Source organism: Rhinoraja longicauda, chromosome 37 (assembly GCF_053455715.1).
Source record: "Rhinoraja longicauda isolate Sanriku21f chromosome 37, sRhiLon1.1, whole genome shotgun sequence".
NCBI lineage: Eukaryota > Metazoa > Chordata > Chondrichthyes > Rajiformes > Arhynchobatidae > Rhinoraja > Rhinoraja longicauda.
The window spans coordinates 16853308-16875699 of record NC_135989.1 but is presented as its reverse complement, the minus strand read 5'-3'; the positions used below and the strand labels follow the sequence as shown (position 1 = coordinate 16875699).

Below are 22392 nucleotides of genomic sequence, written 5' to 3'. Positions count from 1 at the left end.
CAGGTGCTCCTCGACTTACGATGGGGTTACGTTCCGATAAACCCATCGTAAATCGAAAATATCGTAAGTCGTAAATGCATTTAATATACCTAACCTACCCAACATCATAGTCTAGCCTAGCCTACCGAATATCACAGCCATCTAACCTACCGAACACAATAGCCACCTAACCTACCAACATCACAGCCACGTAACCAACCCAACACAATAGCCACCTAACCTACCCAACATCATAGCCTAGCCTAGCCTAACTTAAACGTGCTCAGAACACTTACATTAGCCGACAGCTGACTTGGAGCTGCGGCTCGCTGCCGTTGTCCCCATGTCGCCAGCCCAGAAATTCAAAATTCAAAATCCAAAATTCAAAACTCAAAATCCAAAATCCAAAACTCAAAATCCCAAATTCCAAATTCAAAACACAAAACCCAAAATCCAAAATTCAAAACTCAGAATTCAAAATCCAAAATTCAAAATTCACAATCCACAATCCAAAATTCAAAATCCAAAATTTAAAATCTAAAATCCAAATTTCAAAACTTAAAATTTGAAGTACGGTTTCTACTGAACGCATATCGCTTTTGCACCATCATAAAGTTGAAATATCGTAAGTTGACGCATGGTAAATCGAGGAGCATCTGTACATGAGCAGGGTCCTACCTTTGTGACATGATCTTGAAGGTTTCGGGAAGGTAGCACTCGACGTTCTCCATCTGGAAGAGGTCCGCGTCGCAGATCTTGTTGTCGGTCCGGCCATAGTTGGCGCTCTCGATCATGATGACGTCGCTGCCGGGGCAGCGCAGCTCGATGGGGTAGCCTTCACATGCGAGCTCTCTCCGCATCAGACCGAATGGCAGGGCTGCCCGGCTCAGACCTGAACACAAACACACAGGGCACACGTTGAGTTGGCCTTCTTGTTACCTTCGCCCAGCTAACAATGATCTACATTGCTAATGTTCTGCAGAGACCATTCCCTCAGTAACTCCCTGGTCCACTCGTCCCTTCCTACCGCACGAGATGCAACACCTGTCCCTTTACCTCCCCCCTCAACTCCATCCAAGGACCTAAACAGTCTTTCCAGGTGAGACAGAGGTTCACATGCACCTCCTCCAACTTCATCTATTGCATCCGCTGCTCCAGATGTCAACTTATTTACATCGGCGAAACCAAGCGCAGGCTCGGCGATCGCTTCGCTGAACACCTGCGCTCGGTCCGCATTGGCCAAACTGATCTCCCGGTGGCCGAGCACTTCAACTCTCCCTCCCATTCCCAGTCTGACCTTTCTGTCATGGGCCTCCTCCAGTGCCATAGTGAGGCCCACCGGAAATTGGAGGGACAGCACCTCATATTTCGCTTGGGCAGCTTGCAGCCCAGCGGTATGAACATCGACTTCTCCAACTTTAGATAGTTCCTCTGTCCCTCTCTTCCCCTCCTCCTTCCCAGATCTCCCTCTATCTTCCTGTCTCCACCTATATCCTTCCTTTGTCCCGCCCCCCTGACATCAGTGTGAAGAAGGGTCTCGACCCGAAACGTCACCCATTCCTTCTCTCCTGAGATGCTGCCTGACCTGCTGAGTTACTCCAGCATTTTGTGGGTAAATACCTTCGATTTGTACCAGCATCTGCAGTTATTGTCTTATACATTACTAACAAAGTTCCCTTGAACCTCATCCCCTTTGTTCTGGTTTCACACCTTACCCTTCCTTATCTATGTATCTCCCTTTCCCCACACTCCAAAGACGCACAGGTTTGTGGGTTAATTGGCTTGGTACAAAACTGTCCCAGGTGTGTGTAGGGCAGTGTTTAAGTGCGGGGATCGCTGGTTGGTGCGGACTCGATGGGCTGAGGGGCCTGTTTCTGCGCTGCACCTCTAAACTAAACTAAGAACAAGTCTGAAGAAGGGTCTCGACCCGAAACGTCACCCATTCCTTCTCTCCAGTAATGCTGCCTGTCCCGCTGAGTTACACTGGCATCTTGTGTCTGTCTTCAGATACACATTGAGTTCAGTTCAGTTTATTGTCACATGTACCAAGGTGCAATGAAAAGCATTTTTATTTCTTGCGTGCTAATCAGTCAGCAGAAAGACAATACATGATTATAGTCGACCGTCGGGGGGGGGGGGGGGCACCTTGGAACACCAGCCCTGCCCCTCCTACACCCCCCAGGATAGGAAGGGTGGGAGCAGGAAGGACTTGGCCACTATGGGAGAGTTGGGCCGAAGGGCCTGTTTCCACACTGCATCAATCTATGAATCTATGACTTAGAACACACGAGTGGGAAGGAACATGCGTTATATAAGAAAATAACTGCAAATGCTGGTACAAATCGAAGGTATTTATTCACAAAATGCTGGAGCAACTCAGCGGGTCAGGCAGCATCTCAGGAGAGAAGGAATGGGTGACGTTTTGGGTCGAGACCCTTCTTCAGACTGATGTCAGGGGGGCGGGACAAAGGAAGGATATAGGTGGAGACAGGAAGATAGAGGGAGATCTGGGAAGGAGGAGGGGAAGAGAGGGACAGAGGAACTATCTAAAGTTGGCGAAGTCGATGTTCATACCGCTGGGCTGCAAGCTGCCCAGGCGAAATATGAGGTGCTGTTCCTCCAATTTCCGGTGGGCCTCATGAGTTGGTGGACACAAAATACTGGAGTAACTCAGCGGGACAGGCAGCATCTCTGGAGAGAAGGAATGGGTGACGTTTCGGGTCGAGGCCCTTCTTCAGACTGTTTAAGAACACACGACATGGGAACAGTCTTTTGTCTCAGTGTCTCAGGAAAGTTGTTCTTGCTCTGGGAGGAACACTAGAAGACCACAGGCATGGGATCAGAATTAGGCCATTCGGCCCATCGAGTCCGCTCCGCCATTCAATCATGGCTGATCTACCATTCCCTCTCAACCCCCATTCCCAAGACTTCTCCCCGTAACCTTTGGCACTGTACCTTAGTTTATTATTGCCACGTGTACCGAAGTACAGCAAAAAGCTTTTTTTGTTGCGTGCTATTCAGTCAGTGAAAAGACAATACATGATTACAATCGAGCCGTCCACAGTGTACAGATACATGCTCAAGGGAATAGCGTTTAATGCAAGATAAAGTCCATTAAAGCCCGATTAAAGATAGTCCGAGGGTTACTAATCAAGAACCTATCAATCTCCGCTTTTAAAATAAGCAATGACTTGGCCTCCACCTCTCTCTGTGGCAATGAATTCCACAGATTCACCACCCTCTGGCTAAAGAAATTTCTCCTCATTTCCATTCTGAAGGTGTGTCATTTAATTCTGAGGCTTTGACCTCTGGTCCAAGACTCTCCCACTAGTGGAAACATCCTCTCCACATCCACTCTATCCAAGCCTTGCACTATTCGGTAAGTTTCAGTGAGGTTCCCCTCTCATCCTTCTAAACTCCAGCGAGTGCAGGCCCAGTGCTGACAAACGCCCATCACACATTAACTCAATCAATCCTGGGATCATTCTCGTAATTCTCCTCTGGACCCTCTCCAACACCAGCACATCCTTGCTCAGCTATGGGGCCACAACAACTGCTCAGAATATTCCTAAAGTGGCCTCACTAAAGCATATGTTGAAAGACTGGAGCGACTAGGCTTGTAGACACTGGAATTTAGAAGGATGAGAGGAGATCTTATCGAAACGTATAAGATTATTAAGGGGTTGGACACGTTAGAGGCAGGAAACATGTTCCCAATGTTGGGGGAGTATAGAACAAGGGGCCACAGTTTAAGAATAAGGGGTAGGCCATTTAGAACGGAGATGAGGAAAAACTTTTTCAGTCAGAGAGTTGTGAATCTGTGGAATTCTCTGCCTCAGAAGGCAGTGGAGGCCAATTCTCTGAATGCATTCAAGAGAGAGCTGGATAGAGCTCTTAAGGATAGCGGAGTCAGGGGGTATGGGGAGAAGGCAGGAACGGGGTACTGATTGAAAATGATCAGCCATGATCACATTGAATGGCGGTGCTGGCTCGAAGGGCCGAATGGCCTCCTCCTGCACCTATTGTCTATTGTCTATTGATATCGAGGAAAGTAGAGTAGGGACAGGAGGAATAAGGGACTTTGGCATTTCATCCAAACCACCACAACAGACTCCAAAGAACAACAGATTCATAGCTCAGAGCACAGACTTGAAGGAAGAATAAAAATAAAATTAAAACTAACCCTGTAAGCAATATTTCAACGAGAGAGTGGTGAGTCTGTGGAACATTCTCCCCAGCGAGCTGTTGGCAATGATTCATTCAAATATTTATTCGATTAAATTCTCCCGGAAAATAATAATTTAGTTTACAGTAAAGGAGTTATGTGAGACAAAGTGGAGATTGTTTGGGGGAACCAGGGGACATTGGACTTAAGCAGATATTCCAACAAATTCATTGGTAATCAAAGACAGACACAAAATGCTGGAGCAACTCAGTGGGACAGGCAGCATCTCTGGAGAGAAGGAATGGGTGATGTTTCAGGTCGAGACGTTACCCATCCCTTCTCTCCAGAGATGCTGCTTGTCCTGACCTGCTGAGTTACTCCAGCATTTTATAGACAATAGACAATAGGTGCAGGAGGAGGCCATTCGACCCTTCGAGCCAGCACCACCATTCAATGTGATCATGGCTGATCATCCACAATCAGTACCACGTTCCTGCCTTCTCCCCGTACCCCCTGACTCCGCTATCTTTAAGAGCTCTATCTAACTCTCTCTTGAAAGCATTCAGAGAATTGACCTCCACTGCCTTGTGAGGCAGAGAGTTCCACAGATCCACACATTGTTGTGTCTATCTTAGGTGTAAAGCAGCATCTGCAGTTCCTTCCCACCCATTGGTAATCAATGTAGTTGCAGTTTGCGTCAGCAGCAACGATGATTTTTGTGGTACGTTTAAAAGAAATGTTGATGAGAAATGGCAATCACTAAAAAACTGCTCTCGTGTAGATGTTGAGCTGGAGGGAGAACTGGCATCTGGTAACAGCCACTTCACAACAGAACTGGTTAAAGTGCCCTTACCCTGCCCTTAGCCATGGAAGCATATCTCTATGAATACAATAAGCTGTCCCTCAGAGACTGTGCTTAATCGGTGCGCTGCGATGGCTGTGCTGTGCAGGGGACAGTGAATGGTGGCTCTGGAGAGAGAGAGGCAGGCCACGAGAAAATGAAAAATAAAATAGTGTTCGGGAGGTGCTGACAACAATCAATCTGGCGGAGAGGGGAAGGATTTCTAATCTAAGGGCTGAACAGGCCCTGATGGATTGGAACGAGGAAAACAAATCAAGGCAGGCCCCTGGCAGGGCTCCGATTGATGGGCCTTAGGCACTTCCTAAACTGGAGGCATGGTGGCGTAGCTGTGGAGTTGCTGCCTTACAGCGTTTACAGCGCCGGAGACCCGGGTTCGATCCTGACTACAGCATGGAGTTTGTACGTTCTCCCCGTGACCTGCGTGGGTTTTCTCCGAGATCTTCGGTTTCCCACTCCAAGGACGTACAGGTTTGTCGGTTAATTGGCTTTGTTAAAATGTCGATTGTCCCCAGTGTGTGTAGGGTAGTGTTTGTGTGCGGGGATCGCTGGTCGGCGCGGACCCGGTGGGCCGAAGGGCCTGTTTCCGTGCTGTATCTTTAAACTAAACTAAAGGTGGACATAGCTCAGCCTCACAAATGGAAGATGGGACCAGACCGATCCCAAATCAACCTGAAGCCAGCAACACATCAGCCCGTTCAAGGCAATAGATGCCTGAGTATTGGGACCTGAAGCCTGGGGCTTGCTTGAGCCTGGCCACTGTCAGAGTGAGTGAGGCCAAACGCAAATTGGAGGATCAGCACCTCATATTTCGCTTGGGCAGCTTACACCCCAGCGGTATGAACATTGACTTCTCCAACATCAACAGACCAGAGACCACACACAAATGTGACCTTTGCCACAGAGACCGTCACTGCCGCATTGGTCTCTCCAACATTGACTTCTCCAACATCATCAGACCAGAGACCACACACAAATGTGACCTTTGCCACAGAGACCGTCACTCCCACATTGGTCTCTTCAGCCACAAGCGACGCTGCTCTAGCCGAGGTGTGGAGCAAGCAGCCAACTAGGATGCATCGCCCATGGTCAGCCACGACCGAGGGGGCCTAAGCCAACTTCAAGTAACCCTTCGAAGGTATTTATTCACAAAATGCTGGAGTAACTCAGCAGGTCGGGCAGCATCTCGGGAGAGAAGGAATGGGTGATGTTTCGGGTCGAGACCCTTCTTCAGACCCGAAACGTCTCGACCCGAAACGTCACCCATTCCTTCTCTCCCGAGATGCTGCCTGCCCCGCTGCGCTACTCCAGCATTTTGTGTCTAGCTTGATTCACACACATCTACAGTGATATCTGTCAAGATCTGTCCTGGATCCAGCACATTGATGTAATCACAAGAAAAGCCCATCAACCCCTTTACTTCCATAGAGGTTTGAGGAGGTTTGGTATGTTGACGAGCACTAGTGTTGCCAACTTCCTCACTCCCAAATACGGGAGTCCCGCGCCCCACGTGACCTCACCCAGCCAGCGGCCACGTGCTCCCGCTCCACCAATGGCGGCCGCCCGGGCCGGGAGGCGGGTTGCTACGCAATCTCCATTAGGCGGCGCCCGGGCCTCCGGACCTAGACTGGCTGGTGCTAAAACCTAGAGTGTCGGGACCTAAACTGTCGGGACCTACAACGTCAGGGCCTACGGTGTCCGGGCCTACAGTGTCCTGGCCTACAGTGTCCGGGCCTACAGTGTCCGGGCCTACAGTGTCCGGTCCTACAGTGTCCGGGCCTACAGTGTCCGGGCCTACAGTGTCCGGGCCTACAGTGTCCGGGCCTACAGTGTCCAGGCCTACAGTGTCCAGGCCTACAGTGTCCAGGCCTACAGTGTCTGGGCCCACAGTGTCCGGGCCTACAGTGTCTGGGCCTACAGCGCCCCCCCGGGCCTAATACAGGACTAAGGTGGTCCTGTACGGTACAAACCAATTTCGCCTTATATATGGGATGTCTCAGCTAATATGGCAATCCTAATGAGCACTCTCTTGGACTTCTACAGATGTACAGTAAAGAGCGTATTGACTGGTTCGACTACTTGAAAGTCCAGGTACGAAGAAGATTGAAATAAGTGGTAAACAGTGCCCAGTCGATCACTGGTACTGACCTCCCCACCATCGAAGGGATCTACAAGAGACGCTGCCTCAGAAAGGCAGCCAGCATCATCAGAGACCACCCTGGCCACTCTCACTGACCCACGCCCCCCTGGCCACACTCTCACTGACCCACACCACCCTGGCCACACTCTCACTGACCCACACCCCCCCACACTCTCACTGACCCACACCCCCCCCCACACTCTCACTGACCCACACCACCCTGGCCACACTCTCACTGACCCACGCCCCCCTGGCCACACTCTCACTGACCCACACCCCCCCACACTCTCACTGACCCACACCCCCCCCACACTCTCACTGACCCACACCACCCTGGCCACACTCTCACTGACCCACACCACCCTGGCCACACTCTCACTGACCCACACCACCCTGGCCACACTCTCACTGACCCACACCACCCTGGCCACACTCTCACTGACCCACACCACCCTGGCCACACTCTCACTGACCCACACCACCCTGGCCACACTCTCATTTCACTCCTGCCATTTGGAAGTTTGCAGGAGCCTGAAAATTGCACATTTTCTACGCACTAGGGACAATTTCGATTCCTACACTCCAGGGACAATTTGCAGAAACCAATTAACCTACAAAAAAGATTCTTCAAAATATAACTCTGATTATTGTAGAGAGCCCATCAGATCTCCCCTCAGCCCCCACCTCCCTGCACAGCCTGTCCAATCAATAGACAATAGACAAAAGGTGCAGGAGTAGGCCATTCGGCCCTTCGAGCCAGCACCGCCATTTAATATGATCATGGCTGATCATCCAACTCAGTATCCCGTACCTGCCTCTCTCCATACCCCCTGATCCCTTTAGCCACAAGGGCCACATCTAACTCCCTCTTAAATATAGCCAATGAACTGGCCTCAACTACCTTCTGTGGCAGAGAATTCCACAGATTCACCACTCTCTGTGTGAAAAGTCTCAATCAGTACCCCGTTCCTGCCTTCTCCCCATACCCCCTGACTCCGCTATCCTTAAGAGCTCTATCTAGCTCTCTCTTGAATGCAATCTCTCCTGAAAACCACAATGCTCCAATCCAGGGAGCATCCTGGTGAATCTCCTCAACACTGTTCCGAGTGCAGTCTCATCCTTCCTGTTGGGAAGTGACAAGAACCAAAGATACTAGAGGAACAAGATGAACCGCTCCGTCCAAATCGCCTATACTGAAGTGTAGTACGCAAAGGAGCGAAACGTCCGCCATTTTAGTAGGCAAACCCACCGTTCGCTCTGCCTCTCGCAGTGTAATCAGTGTTGTGGGGGAACAGTATGTGTGATGAGACCATTAAAATGCAGAATATATCTCATCTATCAATTCACAAATTTTTGTTATTTTTCTTTTAAAATGTTTCTGCAAGTTTCTGCCGACTAAAATGGCGTCGTGACGTACTACGGTTTTCAGGGTCGATTGGTCTATCTTGTTCCTCTAGTATCTTTTACCAGAACTACAGAACTGGTATGGCCAGCATTTTTGCCCATTACCAATTGCCTTTGAGAAGGTACTCTTCATTATTTCCTTATGATATAGGACAGCAGGTCAATAGTTCACACGTTAAGGGAGCAGGGTTAGGCCGTTCGGCCCATTAAGTCTACTCCATTAGCCACCTCGATGCTATCTCATCCAGCAGTTCAATGCCTCCGCTCATTTTCCCAGTAACCATTGCCCCATCCCAATAAACTCCCTTCCTCTACCTTGAATTTGGTTGAGTTAAGGTGGATGTGGAGAGGATGTTTCCACTAGTGGGAGAGTCTAGGACCAGAGTACACAGCTTCAGAATTAGGAAGGAGATGAGGAGGAATTTCTTTAATCAGATGGTGGCGAATCTGTGGAATTCTTTGCCACTGAAGGCTGTGGAGGCCAAGTCGGTGGATATTTTTAAGGCAGAGATAGATAGATTCTTGATTAGTGCGGGTGTCAGGGGTTATGGGGAGAAGGCAGGAGAATGGGGTTGAGAGGGAAAGATAGAATGGTGGAGCAGACTTGATGGGCTGAATGGCCTAATTCTACTCCTGTAACATAAACTTATAGAACAGTATGGCACATGAACAGGCCCTTCTACCTACAATGTCTGTATTGAACATGATGCCAGGTTAAAGTAATCTCCTCTGCCTGCATGTGACTTATATCTAACCTTTCCCTGCATATCCATGTGCCTACCTGAAACCCTCTTAAACGCCACTATCGTACCTGCCTCCACCACCACCACTGGCAGCACGTTCCAGGCCCCCACCACCCTCTGTGGTAAAAAACTCTGCGCATCATCTTTAACTTTTGCCCCTCTCACCTCAAAGCTCGTCTTTGAATTGAACTTGGTAACTCAAATTTCACTGTACCTTAATTGGTACATGCGACAATTAAATTGAATCTTGAATCTTGAACTGAATACCTTATTACATTTGGAAAATAACTGCAGATGCTGGTACAAATCGAAGGTATCACAAAATGCTGGAGTAACTCAGCGGGTCAGGCAGCATCTTAGGAGAGAGGGAATGGGTGACGTTTCCGGTCAATAGCCAATAGGCAATCGACAATAGGTGCAGGAGGAGGCCATTCGGCCCTTCGAGCCAGCACCACCATTCAATGTGATCATGGCTGATCATTCTCAATCAGTACCCCATTCCTGCCTTCTCCCCATACCCCCTGACTCCGCTATCCTTAAGAGCTCTATCCAGCTCTCTCTTGAATGCATTCAGAGAATTGGCCTCCACTGCCTTCTGAGGCAGAGAATTCCACAGATTTACAACTCTCTGACTGAAAATGTTTTTCCTCATCTCCGTTCTAAATGGCCTACCCTTTATTCTTAAACTGTGGCCCCTGGTTCAGACTGAAAAAGGGTCTCGACCCGAAACGTCACCCATTCTCTCTCCCCTGAGATGCTGCCTGACCTGCTGAGTTACTCCAGCATTTTGTGATACCTTATTGTATTTGGTAACTCAAATTTCTTACAATTGGCACATGTGACAATTACATTGAATCTTGAATCTTCAATCCTGAACTGAGTAGCTTATAGCTTCACATGATTCAAGTCACGGTGAAATTATTTGCTTGCACACCCAAGAAATTTAGAAGGATGAGAGGGGATCTTATCGAAACGTATAAGATTATTAAGGGGTTGGACACGTTAGAGGCAGGAAACATGTTCCCAATGTTGGGGGAGTCCAGAACAAGGGGCCACAGTACACGGGTGCCGGGTCCACCCTTTGTTCTCCCCCCCACCCCCTCTCCCTCCCCCTCCCCCTCCCCCACACTAGCCCCCCATTGTTCTTCCTCCTCCGTCATGGCCGCCCATGCCAAGCCAACCGTGAAAAAGGGGTTCCGACTGACGTGAAGGAGAATGAGGGGGATCCGATGGAGAACACAGCACAAAAGCTTCACACCGAAGATAGACACAAAATGCTGGAGTAACTCAGCGGGGCAGGCAGCATCTCTGGAGAGAAGGAATGGGTGACGCTTTTGGGTCGAGACCCTCCTTCAGACTTCAAGCCTCACACCATCTGTGCCTCTGACAATTCTATATCCGTCTATCAAGTCTCCCCTCAGCCTCTGCATTTAAAAACCGTGGCTTTGTTCCCAATGTTCTTCCCTCTCCATCGCTGAGCACAAGTCTTTTCAGTCAGACTTTTCTACAGAACGATTGCAAACGCTCCTAAAATAATTCAGTGTACGTGTATCGCTTTGGGAGTTTTCTGAGAGGTGCGATATAAGCAGACAGACGAATGATAAGACGGTGGGTTGAACAAAGGAGGTGCGATCTGCTCTGCCAAATGCCCATTCAGGAGGTGACGGAAAAAACCACCGCTGTGTAATAGCCTCTGGTTCATCTTTTCTCTCTCACTGACAACAGGCCTGTCAGAATCAGACGCCGAGATTCAGCTCTGAGCCCTGCCATTCCCCAATGGAACCCAGGACCGAGTTCAACCCTAGATCAGAACCACCTCCTCAGCGGAACAGTGTGGGGTGTAACAGTGTTACAGTGTGGGGTGTATCAGTGTTACAGCCCTCATCCCTCACCCCACACTGTAACACTGATACACCCCACACTGTAACACTGATACACCCCACACTGTAACACTGATACACCCCACACTGTAACACTGATACACCCCACACTGTAACACTGATACACCCCACACTGTAACACTGACACACCCCACACTGTAACACTGACACATCCCACACTGTAACACTGATACACCCCACACAGTAACACTGATACACCCCACACTGTAACACTGACACACCCCACACTGTAACACTGATACACCCCACACTGTAACATTGATATCTGTCCCACATCCCTGCCTGTAATGGGTCATAATAAACCCATCCTTACTGCAGCATCTGACTGCCTCCAGTCTGGAAGGTGAGTGTGATATTACTCCAGACTGAAGGCAGTGTCCCATTCTCAATGTTTGAAGGCTCTGCTCTGCCACTTCCGTTCCTCTCCTGCGCCACTCTCTGCACCGAATCTCATTTACACAGGCATTCTTACCAAGTGTTTACCAAAGTTGCGAATGAGCTATTTTGCGGATTCCCTGTCACCTAATGAGTTAAGTAACAACTGTTCCTGATTAACAGGGAGAGTGTGTGTGGACCAACGTGGCTGAATTCTGCTGAGTGCGAAGCCACTGAGACTAAAATAAAACGGCAGCGGAACTTTCACAGAGAACAGAAAAGAAACGACTCAGCTATTTTATCAAGAAGGGTACCTTGGGTATTGTTTGAAAATGGTGCAAATTGAACATAGAACATAGAACAGTATAGCACAGGAACAGTTCAGCGCACAATGGCTGTGCCGAACATGATACCAAGTTAACCTGAACACATCTGCCTGAACATGATTCATATCCATAGAAACATAGAAACATAGAAAATAGGTGTAGGAGTAGGCCATTCGGCCCTTCGAGCCTGCACCGCCATTCAATTTGATCATGGCTGATCATCCAGCTCAGTATCCCGTACCTGCCTTCTCTCCATACCCCCTGATCCCTTTAGCCAAAGGGGCCACATCTAACTCCCTCTTAAATATAGCTAATGAACTGGCCTCAACTACCTTCTGTGGCAGAGAATTCCACAGACTCACCACTCTCTGTGTGAAGAACTGTTTTCTCATCTCGGTCCTAAAAGACTTCCCCCTTATCCTTAAGCTGTGACCCCTGGTTCTTGACTTCCCCAACATCGGGAACAATCTTCCCGCATCTAGCCTCTCCAACCCCTTAAGAATTTTATATGTTTCAATAAGATCCCCCCTCAGTCTTCTAAATTCCAGCGAGTATAAGCCTAGTCTATCCAGTCTTTCTTCATATGAAAGTCCTGCCATCCCAGGGATCAATTTGGTGAACCTTCTCTGTACTCCCTCTAAGGCTAGAATGTCTTTCCTCAGATTAGGAGACCAAAACTGTACACAATACTCCAGGTGTGGTCTCCCTCTATTCCCTGCACTTCCATGTGACTGGCTAAAAGCCTCTTACACACCACTATCACACCTGCCTCCACCACCCCTGGCAACTTTCACTCAAGTGTAATAATCTTGCGTAGGAGGGAACTACAGATGCGGCTTTACACCAAAGATAGATACAAAATGTTGGGAGTAACTCATCGGGTCAGGCAGCATCCCTGGAGAAAAAGGATAGGTGCCATTTCCTACACTCCACGCAGACTGCACCCGAGGTCAGGATCAAACCCGGGCCCCTGGCCTTCTAAGTAGAGTAGGGTGGCACAGTGGTCCAGCTGGTAGAGCTCTTCTCACAGTGCCAGAGTCCCGGGTTCAATCCTGACCTTGGGTGCTGTCAGTGTGGAGTTTGCACGTTCTCCCTGTAATGGCGTGGGTTTCCTCCGGGTGCTCCGGTTTCCTCCCACATCCCAAAGACGTGCAAGTTTGTTGGTTATTTGGCTCTCTGTAAATTGCCCCTTGTGTGTTGGGAATGGTCCAGAAAGTGGGATGACATTGAATTAGAGTAAACGGGTCAGCATGGACTCAGTGGGTCGAATGGCCTGTTTCCATGCTGTGTCTCTAAACTAAACTAGTGCGAATAAGTGATCGAAACTACCCAACGATTCCCCCTCAATAGATAAGGAAGCCTGCTGTTCAGCAAAGTGGATTGGTTTTATTACCTTTTGCTATTTACAACCCCTAATGTTTACTTTACATAAGCCAGCTGTAGAATGAAAGCTAAATTCATTGACACATCCATTTATGACACTCCTAACATCCTATGTTGGTCATTCTTCCCCCTTCCCCAGTGTGTGAACTTTAGGGTTAAACAGACTCCACCCTTCTCATCTTCCTTACCAAGTCCAAAATTACCAACAACAGTCGGCGTGGACTGAATTGTCTATATCCGTGTTGTTTCTCTGAACTAATCTCTGTGGTGCTAGACTTGCTGCCCTACAGCGCTGTCTGTACGGACTTGTACGTTTGTAAATGTAAGTGTAGGATAGTGTTAATGTGCGGGGACGGCTGGTCGGTGTGGACTCGGTGGGCTGAAGGGCCTCTTCCTGAGCTGTATCTCTAAACTAAACCAAACCAAAGTAAACATTGGCATTGAGAGCCAATAGGTATGAGCTAGGAAGGGATAATACAATAGACAATAGACAATAGGTGCAGGAGTAGGCCATTCAGCCCTTCGAGCCAGCACCGCCATTCAATGCGATCATGGCTGATCACTCTCAATCAGTACCCCGTTCCTGCCTTCTCCCCATACCCCCTCACTCCGCTATCCTTAAGAGCTCTATCCAGCTCTCTCTTGAAAGCATCCAACGAACTGGCCTCCACTGCCTTCTGAGGCAGAGAATTCCACACCTTCACCACTCTCTGACTGAAAAAGTTCTTCCTTATCTCCGTTCTAAATGGCCTACCCCTTATTCTTAAACTGTGGCCCCTTGTTCTGGACTCCCCCAACATTGGGAACATGTTTCCTGCCTCTAATGTGTCCAATCCCCTAATTATCTTATATGTTTCAGCTCCGTAAGTCTTTGGTTCTATCTGCATTCGGAGTATTAGGTGTATTTGTGGTCACCCCGTTACAGAGGGCTTCAGAAAGGTTGCAGGAGAGGTTTACCAGAATGGTGCCTTGGACTCGGGGGTAATAGTTACAAGGAGAGGTTAGACAATCTTGGGTTGTTTTCATTAGAATGCCGGAGAATGATAAAAATATATATTAAATTATGAGAGGCACAGATAAGGTGGACAGTCAGAACGTTGTTCCAGGGTGGAAATGTCAAAGACGAGATGGCATAGTTTTAAGATAAACTAGACCAAGTGGACAAGTTGGGCCCAAACCTCTCCTGCATTGGTGCAGCACCCTCTCCTCTCCCACTCCTCTCTCCCCCTCCTCTCTCCCCTCTCCCTCCCTCCCCCTCCCCTCCCCTCTCCCCATCCCTCCCCCTCCCCTTCTACCCCCCCTCCCTCTGCCCCCTCCCTCCTCCCTCCTCCCCCTCCCTCATCCCCCCCTCCACCCCTCCTCCCCTCCCTTCCTTCCCCTCCCTCATCCCCCTCCCTCCCTTCCCCTCCCTCCTACTCCTCCCCCTCCCCTCTCCCCATCCCTCCCCCTCCCCTTCCACCCCCCCTCCCTCTGCCCCCTCCCTCATCCCCCCTCCACCCCTCCTCCCCCTCCCTCCCTCTCTCCCTTCCCCTCCCTCCTCCTCCTCACCCCTCCCTCCATCCTCCTCCCTCTCCCCCTCACCTCCACTCCATCCCCTCAACCCCCCTATATCCTCCCTCCTCCCCCCCTCCCTCCCTTGGAGATAGATCCAAACGTTAAAATGTGAATAACTTTAAAAATATAATATCAATTTCAATAAAACTACTTGCATTACCATTAAAGAGATGACGGTGAGTAAGGTGGGCCTAAAATTGTCACGCTATCGTGTACCGTTTTGACTGTAGTTCGATCACAAACAAACGAGAGTTTTAGTATATAGATGGGGCAAAGTTTAATGGGAGTGTGCAGGTCGGGGGTTTTACACAGAGAGTGGTGGGTGCCTGGAATGTGCTGCCAGGGGTGGTGGTGAAGGGAAATATGATAGTGCCGTTTAAGAAGCTTCTAATAGACAATAGACAATAGGTGCAGGAGGAGGCCATTCGGCCCTTCGAGCCAGCACCGCCATTCAATGTGATCATGGCTGATCATCCACAATCAGTACCCCGTTCCTACCTTCTCCCCACAACCTCTGACTCCGCTATCATTAAGAGCTCTATCTAGCTCTCTCTTGAAAGCATCCAGAGAATTGGCCTCCACTGCCTTCTGAGGCAGAGAGTTCCACAGATTTGCAACTCTCTGAGTGGGAAAAAAAAATCCTCATCCTCCGTTCTAAATGGCCCTTATTGTTAACTTTTTAGGTTGAGATGCAGGTTAAGCAGATTGGTTTAACGTGGCATCATGTTCGGTGCAGACGGTGTGCGCTGAAGAGCCTGTTCAATAGACAATAGGTGCAGGAGGAGGCCATTCGGCCCTTCGAGCCAGCACCGCCATTCAATGTGATCATGGCTGATCATTCTCAATCAGTATCCCGTTCCTGCCTTCTCCCCATACCCCCTGACTCCGCTATCCTTAAGAGCTCTATCTAGCTCTCTCTTGAATGTATTCAGAGAATTGGCCTCCACTGCCTTCTGAGGCAGAGAATTCCACAGATTCACAACTCTCTGACTAAAAAAGTTTTTTCTCATCTCTGTTCTAAACGGCCTACCCCTTATTCTTAAACCGTGGCCCGTTGTTCTGGACTCCCCCAACATTGGGAACATGTTTCCTGCCTCTAACATGTCCAACCCCTTAATAATCTTATACGTTTCGATAAGATCCCCTCTCATCCTTCTAAATTCCAGTGTATACAAAGCGTGGTGTGCTGTACTGTTCTATATTCTGTTGAGAAGATGTAGAGAAAATTGGAGTATTGTCAAAAAATATCAGTCGGCAGCACCTTCGCACGGTGAAGGCATAAATGTTCTTCAATAGGACAGAATTTTCTGAAGCTGAATCAAGCTGTCTTATTGTACATTTCGTGCTACCAAGCCGGATGAATTTCAGTGCATGTATCGCCAAGGTTGGTATCATAGAATCATAGAGCGTCATAGAGTGATACAGTGTGGAAACAGGCCCTTCGGCCCAACTTGCCCACACCGGCCAACATGTCCCAGCTACACTAGTCCCACCTGCCCGTGTTCAGTCCATATCCCTCCAATCCTGTCCTATCCATGTCCAACTGTTTCTTCAACGTTGGGATAGTCCCAGCCTCAACTACCTCATCCGGCAGCTCGTTCCATACACCCACCACCCTTTGTGTGAAAACGATACCCCTCAGATTCCTATTGAATCTTTTCCCCTTCACCTTAAACGTATGTCCTCCGGTCCTCGATTCACCTACTCTGGGCAAGAGACTCTGTGCATCTACCCGATCTATTCCTCTCATGACGAAAGCAGTTACTCATCAGGAAAACTAAAATACTAACGTTGTCAGAGCATAAACCTGCAGATGCTAAAAAGACAGAAAATGCTGGGGATATTGAACAGGTCAAGGGATATGGGGAAAAACAGGAAGGGGGTACTGATTGTGGATGATCAGCCATGATCATATTGCATGGTGGTGCTGGCTCGAAGGGCCGAATGGCCAACTCCTGCACTTATTTTATATAAGAAGATAACTGCAGATGCTGGTACAAATCGAAGGTATTTATTCACAAAATGCTGGAGTAACTCAGCAGGTCAGGCAGCATCTCGGGAGAGAAGGAATGGGTGACGTTTTGTGTCGAGACCCTTCTTCAGACTGAAGACCCGAAACATCACCCATTCCTTCTCTCCCGAGACGCTGCCTGACCCGCTGAGTTACTCCAGCATTTTGTGAATAAATACCTTCCTGCACTTATTTTTCTTTGCTCAATGTTCTAGGTCAGGAAGCATCGGTAGGAAGATAAACAGAGTTGACGATTAGGATCGGGGAGAGAGGATAAGTGTACAAATGTTTTCAAGGTAATAATTACTTTAAAAAATAGCAGCAAGAGTCTAAAGAGAAAGAAATGAAAGAATTTGAAGCGGAAAGGCCAAGCCACATCCGTGAACGAAAGTAGAGTGTGGTTGTCTGAACATTTTTAAACTCAATATTCGGTCTAGATCAATCCCAGACAGAGAGAGGATGTGTTTCCTCCCACCTCTCCTGCAACCTTTCTGAAACCCTCTGTAATGGGGTGACCAGAAATACATCTGATACTCCAAATGCAGAAGAACCAAAGTCTTACAGAGCTGTTTCCTGCCACATCCCAAAGACGTGCGGGTTTGTAGGTTAATCGACCCTCTGTGAATTACCCCCAGTTTGTAGGGAGTGGATGAGAAAGTGGGAATACTTAAAAGAATAAAATCAGAAAGGGGAAAGGGAGAATGGGGCTGAAGGGTCATGGAACATTCTAGAGAGCTACCATGGGAATTGACTTTGAAGGAACCACAGGGTGGTGCAGCGGTAGAGTTGCTGCCTCACAGTGCCACAGGGACCCGGGTTTGATCCCGACTACGGGCGCCGTCTGTACGGAGTTTGTACGTTCTCACCGTGACCTGCGTGGGTTTTCTCCGAGATCTTCGGTTTCCTCCCACACTCCAAAAAAGTTCATGTTTGCAGGTTAATTGGCTGGGTGTAATTGTAAATTGTCCCTGGTGAGTGCAGGATAGTGTTAGTGTGCGGGGATCAATAGACAATAGACAATAGGTGCAGGAGGAGGCCATTCGGCCCTTCGAGCCTGCACCGCCATTCAATGTGATCATGGCTGATCATTCTCAATCAGTACCCCGTTCCTGCCTTCTCCCCTGACTCCGCTATCCTTAAGAGCTCTATCTAGCTCTCGCTTGAATGCATTCAGAGAATTGGCCTCCACTGCCTTCTGAGGCAGAGAATTCCACAGATTCACAACTCTCTGACTGAAAAAGTTTTTTCTCATCTCAGTTCTAAATGGCCTACCCCTTATTCTTAAACTTAATCGTTGGTCGGCGTGGACTCGATGGGCCGAAGGGCCTGTTTCCATGCTGTTTCTCTAAACTAAACTAAACTGTCACCCATCTTCTCCTACAGCTCCTCTACCAGTGACGAGACCCCATTGTCAGTACCTCGTTCTTCCAACCACAACTTTGTTCTGCATTCTAGCAAAGTCTTGACCTGAAACGTCAACTATCCCTCTGCCTCCACAGATGCTGCTTGACCTGCTACAGTTTGTTTCTCTATTCGATCTAGACTACAACATCTGCTGTCTTTTGCGTCTGACTCTTACTATGTCCATTTCAATGAACAGCCTTGACCTGAAAAGGTGATATTATCTCTCTCACAACAGACAAAGGATGGTCTATTTTCTATTAAGAAGATGTTGAGAAAATTGGAAAATTGCCACGAAATCATCCCATAATTCGAAACATATAAGATTATTAAGGGTTTGGACACGTTAGAGGCAGGAAACATGTTCCCAATGTTGGGGGAGTCCAGAACCAGGGGCCACAGTTTAAGAATAAGGGGTAGGCCATTTAGAACGGAGATGAGGAAAAAACTTTTTCAGTCAGAGAGTTGTAAATCTGTGGAATTTTCTGCCTCAGAAGGCAGTGGAGGCCAATTCTCTGAACGCATTCAAGAGAGAGCTAGATAGAGCTCGTAAGGATAGCGGAGTCAGGGGGTATGGGGAGAAGGCAGGAACGGGGTACTGATTGAGAATGATCAGCTATGATCACATTGAATGGCGGTGCTGGCTCGAAGGGCCAAATGCACCTATTGTCTATTGTCTATTGTCTAATTCTTTATGGCATTATTATCGAATGAAATACAAAAGTAAAGAAATTATGCTTCGGTTATTTTTGGGCATTTGTGAGACCACATTTGAAGTGATGTATAGAGTATTGGTCTCCTTGTAATGGAAAGATATTATTGCACTGGAAGCAGTTTGGAGAAGGTTTATTGGACTAATACCTAGGGTGGGGAGGTTGCCTTATTTAGTTGTGCATCTACCCGATCTATTCCTCTCATGACATTATACACCTCCATAAGATCCCCCTTCATTCTCCTGCGCTCCCAGTCTACTCAACCTCTCCCAATAACTCAAACCCTCGAGCCCTGGCAAAATCCTTGTAAATCTTCTCTTTACCCTTTCCAGCTTGACTACATCTTTTCTATAAGATAACACCTTTCTCTCTTCACAATCTCTCACCACATACCTCCAGCGAACGTACAGCATGTGTTAGATATATGGGTCAGTTTATATTAGAAAATAACTGCAGATGCTGGTACAAATCGAAGGTATTTATTCACAAAATGCTGGAGTAACTCAGCAGGTCAGGCAGCATCTCGGGAGAGAAGGAATGGGTGACGTTTCGGGTCGAGACCCTTCTTCAGACTGATGTCAGGGGGGCGGGACAAAGGGAGGATATAGGTGGAGACAGGAAGATAGAGGGAGATCTGGGAAGGAGGAGGGGAAGAGAGGGACAGAGGAACTATCTAAAGGTCAGTTTAGTTCAGTTTAGTTTAGAAATACAGCGTAGAAACAGGCCCTTTGGCCCACTGAGTCCACGCAGACAAACGATGACCTGTAAGAAAATATCTGCAGATGCTGGTTCAAATTGAAGGTAGATACAAAATGCTGGAGTAACTCAGCGGGTCAGGCAGCATCTCAGGAGAGAAGGAATGGGTGACGTTTCGGGTCGAGATCCTTCATCACCCGTCTCGACCCGATACGTCAACGATCACCTGTACATTGGTTTATGTCCTACAAACTAGGGGCAATTTACAGAAGTCAATTAACCAACAAAACTGTACGTCTTTGGAGTGTGGGAGGAAACCGGAGCACCCGGAGGCAACCCACGCAGGTCACGGGGAGAACGTACAAACTCCTCACAGACAGCACCCGTAGTCAGGATCGGTCCCGGGTCTCTGGCGCTGTGAGGCAGCAACTCTACCGCTGCGCCACCGTGCCGCCCCGAAGGCCAAATTAGCTTAGATGTGGCATCTTGGTTGGCATGGATAAGTTGGGCCGAATGATTCTGTGAGCAAGGAAGACATCCCTTTGAAAGGCAGGTGCTCTATTTAGTTGAGTACTAGAGATGGGCGAAGGGTCTGTTTCCGTGCTGTCTGAATCTATGGCTTCGGGATATCACAGGACTCTGCGCTATCATCTTGGAATTAACAAAGCAGTAATCTGTGCTGTTTAACTCTGCTCCTAATGGTTTAATTACTGGGCTTGGTGACAGAGCCTGGCGGGAGAGAGGAGCTAACCAGTGCTTCGAGTTTCCATAGTCGCAGCCAAGGAGAGGCGGGCAAACAGGATGTAGGACCATACCTCAAACTGACATTGAGGGCGTGCAGCGTAGGTTTACTAGGTTAATTCCCGGAATGGCGGGACTGTCGTATGTTGAAAGACTGGAGCGACTAGGCTTGTATACACTGGAATTTAGAAGGATGAGAGGAGATCTTATCGAAACATATAAGATTATTAAAGGGTTGGACACGTTAGAGGCAGGAAACATGTTCCCAATGTTGGGGGAGTCCAGAACCAGGGGCCACAGTTTAAGAATAAGGGGTAGGCCATTTAGAACTGAGATGAGGAAAAACTTTTTCAGTCAGAGAGTTGTGAATCTGTGGAATTCTCTACCTCAGAAGGCAGTGGAGGCCAATTCTCTCAATGCATTCAAGAGAGAGCTAGATAGAGCTCTTATGGATAGCGGAGTCAGGGGGTATGGGGAGAAGGCAGGAACGGGGTACTGATTGAGAATGATCAGCCATGATGCTGGCTCGAAGGGCCGAATGGCCTCCTCCTGCACCTATTGTCTATTGTCTATTGACATAATAGAAAAATCACGAGAGGAATAGATCGGGTAGATGCACAGAGTCTCTTGCCCAGAGTAGGGGAATCGAGGACCAGATGACATAGGTTCAAGGTGAAGGGGAAAAGATTTAATAGGAAACTGAGGGGTAACTTTTTCACACAGAGGGTGGTGGGTGTATGGAACAAGCTGCCAGAGGAGGTAGTTGAGGCTGGGACTATCCCAACGTTTAAGAAACAGTTAGACAGGTACATGGATAGGACGGGTTTGGAGGGATATGGGCCAAACGCAGGCAGGTGGGACTAGTGCATTTGGGACATGTTGGCCAGTGTGGGCAAGTTGGGCTGAAGGGCCTGTTTCCCACTGAATCACTCCATGACTCTGTTACACAGTGACAGGCAGGAACTGCAGATGCTGGTTTACACCGAAGATAGACACAAAATCATGGAGTACCTTCCGCTCCCTGACTCTCAGTCTGATGAAGGGTCTCGACCCTAATCGTCACCCATTCCTTCCCTCCAGAGATGCTGCCTGACCCGCTGAGTTACTCCAGCTTTATGTGTCTATCTTTGACACAGTGACAGGCTTTCCTGAAATGTTTCATCTCCTGTTTACACAGAGTAATCCAGTAAAGGACACTGCCCAGCACCCCATTGGGGAATGTGTAGGAAAGGAACTGCAGGTGCTAATTTATACCAAAGATAGACACAAAGTGCTGGAGTAACTTAGCACGTCAGGCAGCATCTTTTTTAGCTTAGTTTAGTTTAGTTTATTGTCACGTGTACCGAGGTACAGTGAAAAGCTTTTGAAAGCAACGACTGTTCTACCTAAGAACACTGAAGAAGTCTGGTCTACCCCAACAGCTGCTGACGACCTTCTACCGCTGCACCATAGAGAGCATCCTAACGCATGGCATCCCTGTGTGGTACCTCAGCTGCACGGAGGCAGAGAGGAAAGCTCTTCAGCGGGTAGTCCATAGAGCTCAGAGGACCATCGGAACACAGCTACCAGCCTTGGAGGGCATCTACAACACACGATGCCTCAGAAAAGCCACCAGTATCCACAAAGACTCTTCACACCCCTGCAACAGTCTGTTCGAACTTCTACCATCGGGCAGACGATACAAGGCCTTCTACGCCCGCACCTCCAGACTCAGGAACAGCTTCATCCCCAGGGCCATAGCTGCTATGAACCGGTCCTGCTGAGCCGGATGGTCACATCGCACAGTGAACCGGCACAGATCTACTTGCACTTTATTCTGTTTTAATACTGTTACAATTTGTTTAGTTGGGTTGTTGACTAGTTAATTAAATTATTGCATCGTATGGGAGGCGCATTCCCAATCTCGTTGCACCCCTGTACAATGACAATAAAGATATATTGTATTGTATTGTATTGTATTGATGCAATCCAGTCAGCTGAAAGACCATACATGATTACAGT

General features: G+C 48.4%; 1 protein-coding gene across 14 annotated transcripts in view; it reads right to left on the bottom strand.

The window, feature by feature from the left end:
- Nucleotides 1–22392, bottom strand: part of LOC144610619 (adhesion G protein-coupled receptor L1-like) — a 455971-nt gene that overhangs the window by 224682 nt on the left and 208897 nt on the right. For all 14 annotated transcript variants that reach the window (XM_078429454.1, XM_078429459.1, XM_078429460.1 and 11 more), the window contains one exon: nt 658–871. In XM_078429454.1, coding sequence (XP_078285580.1) covers nt 658–871 — 214 coding nt within the window. The remainder of the gene's footprint in view (nt 1–657; nt 872–22392) is intronic.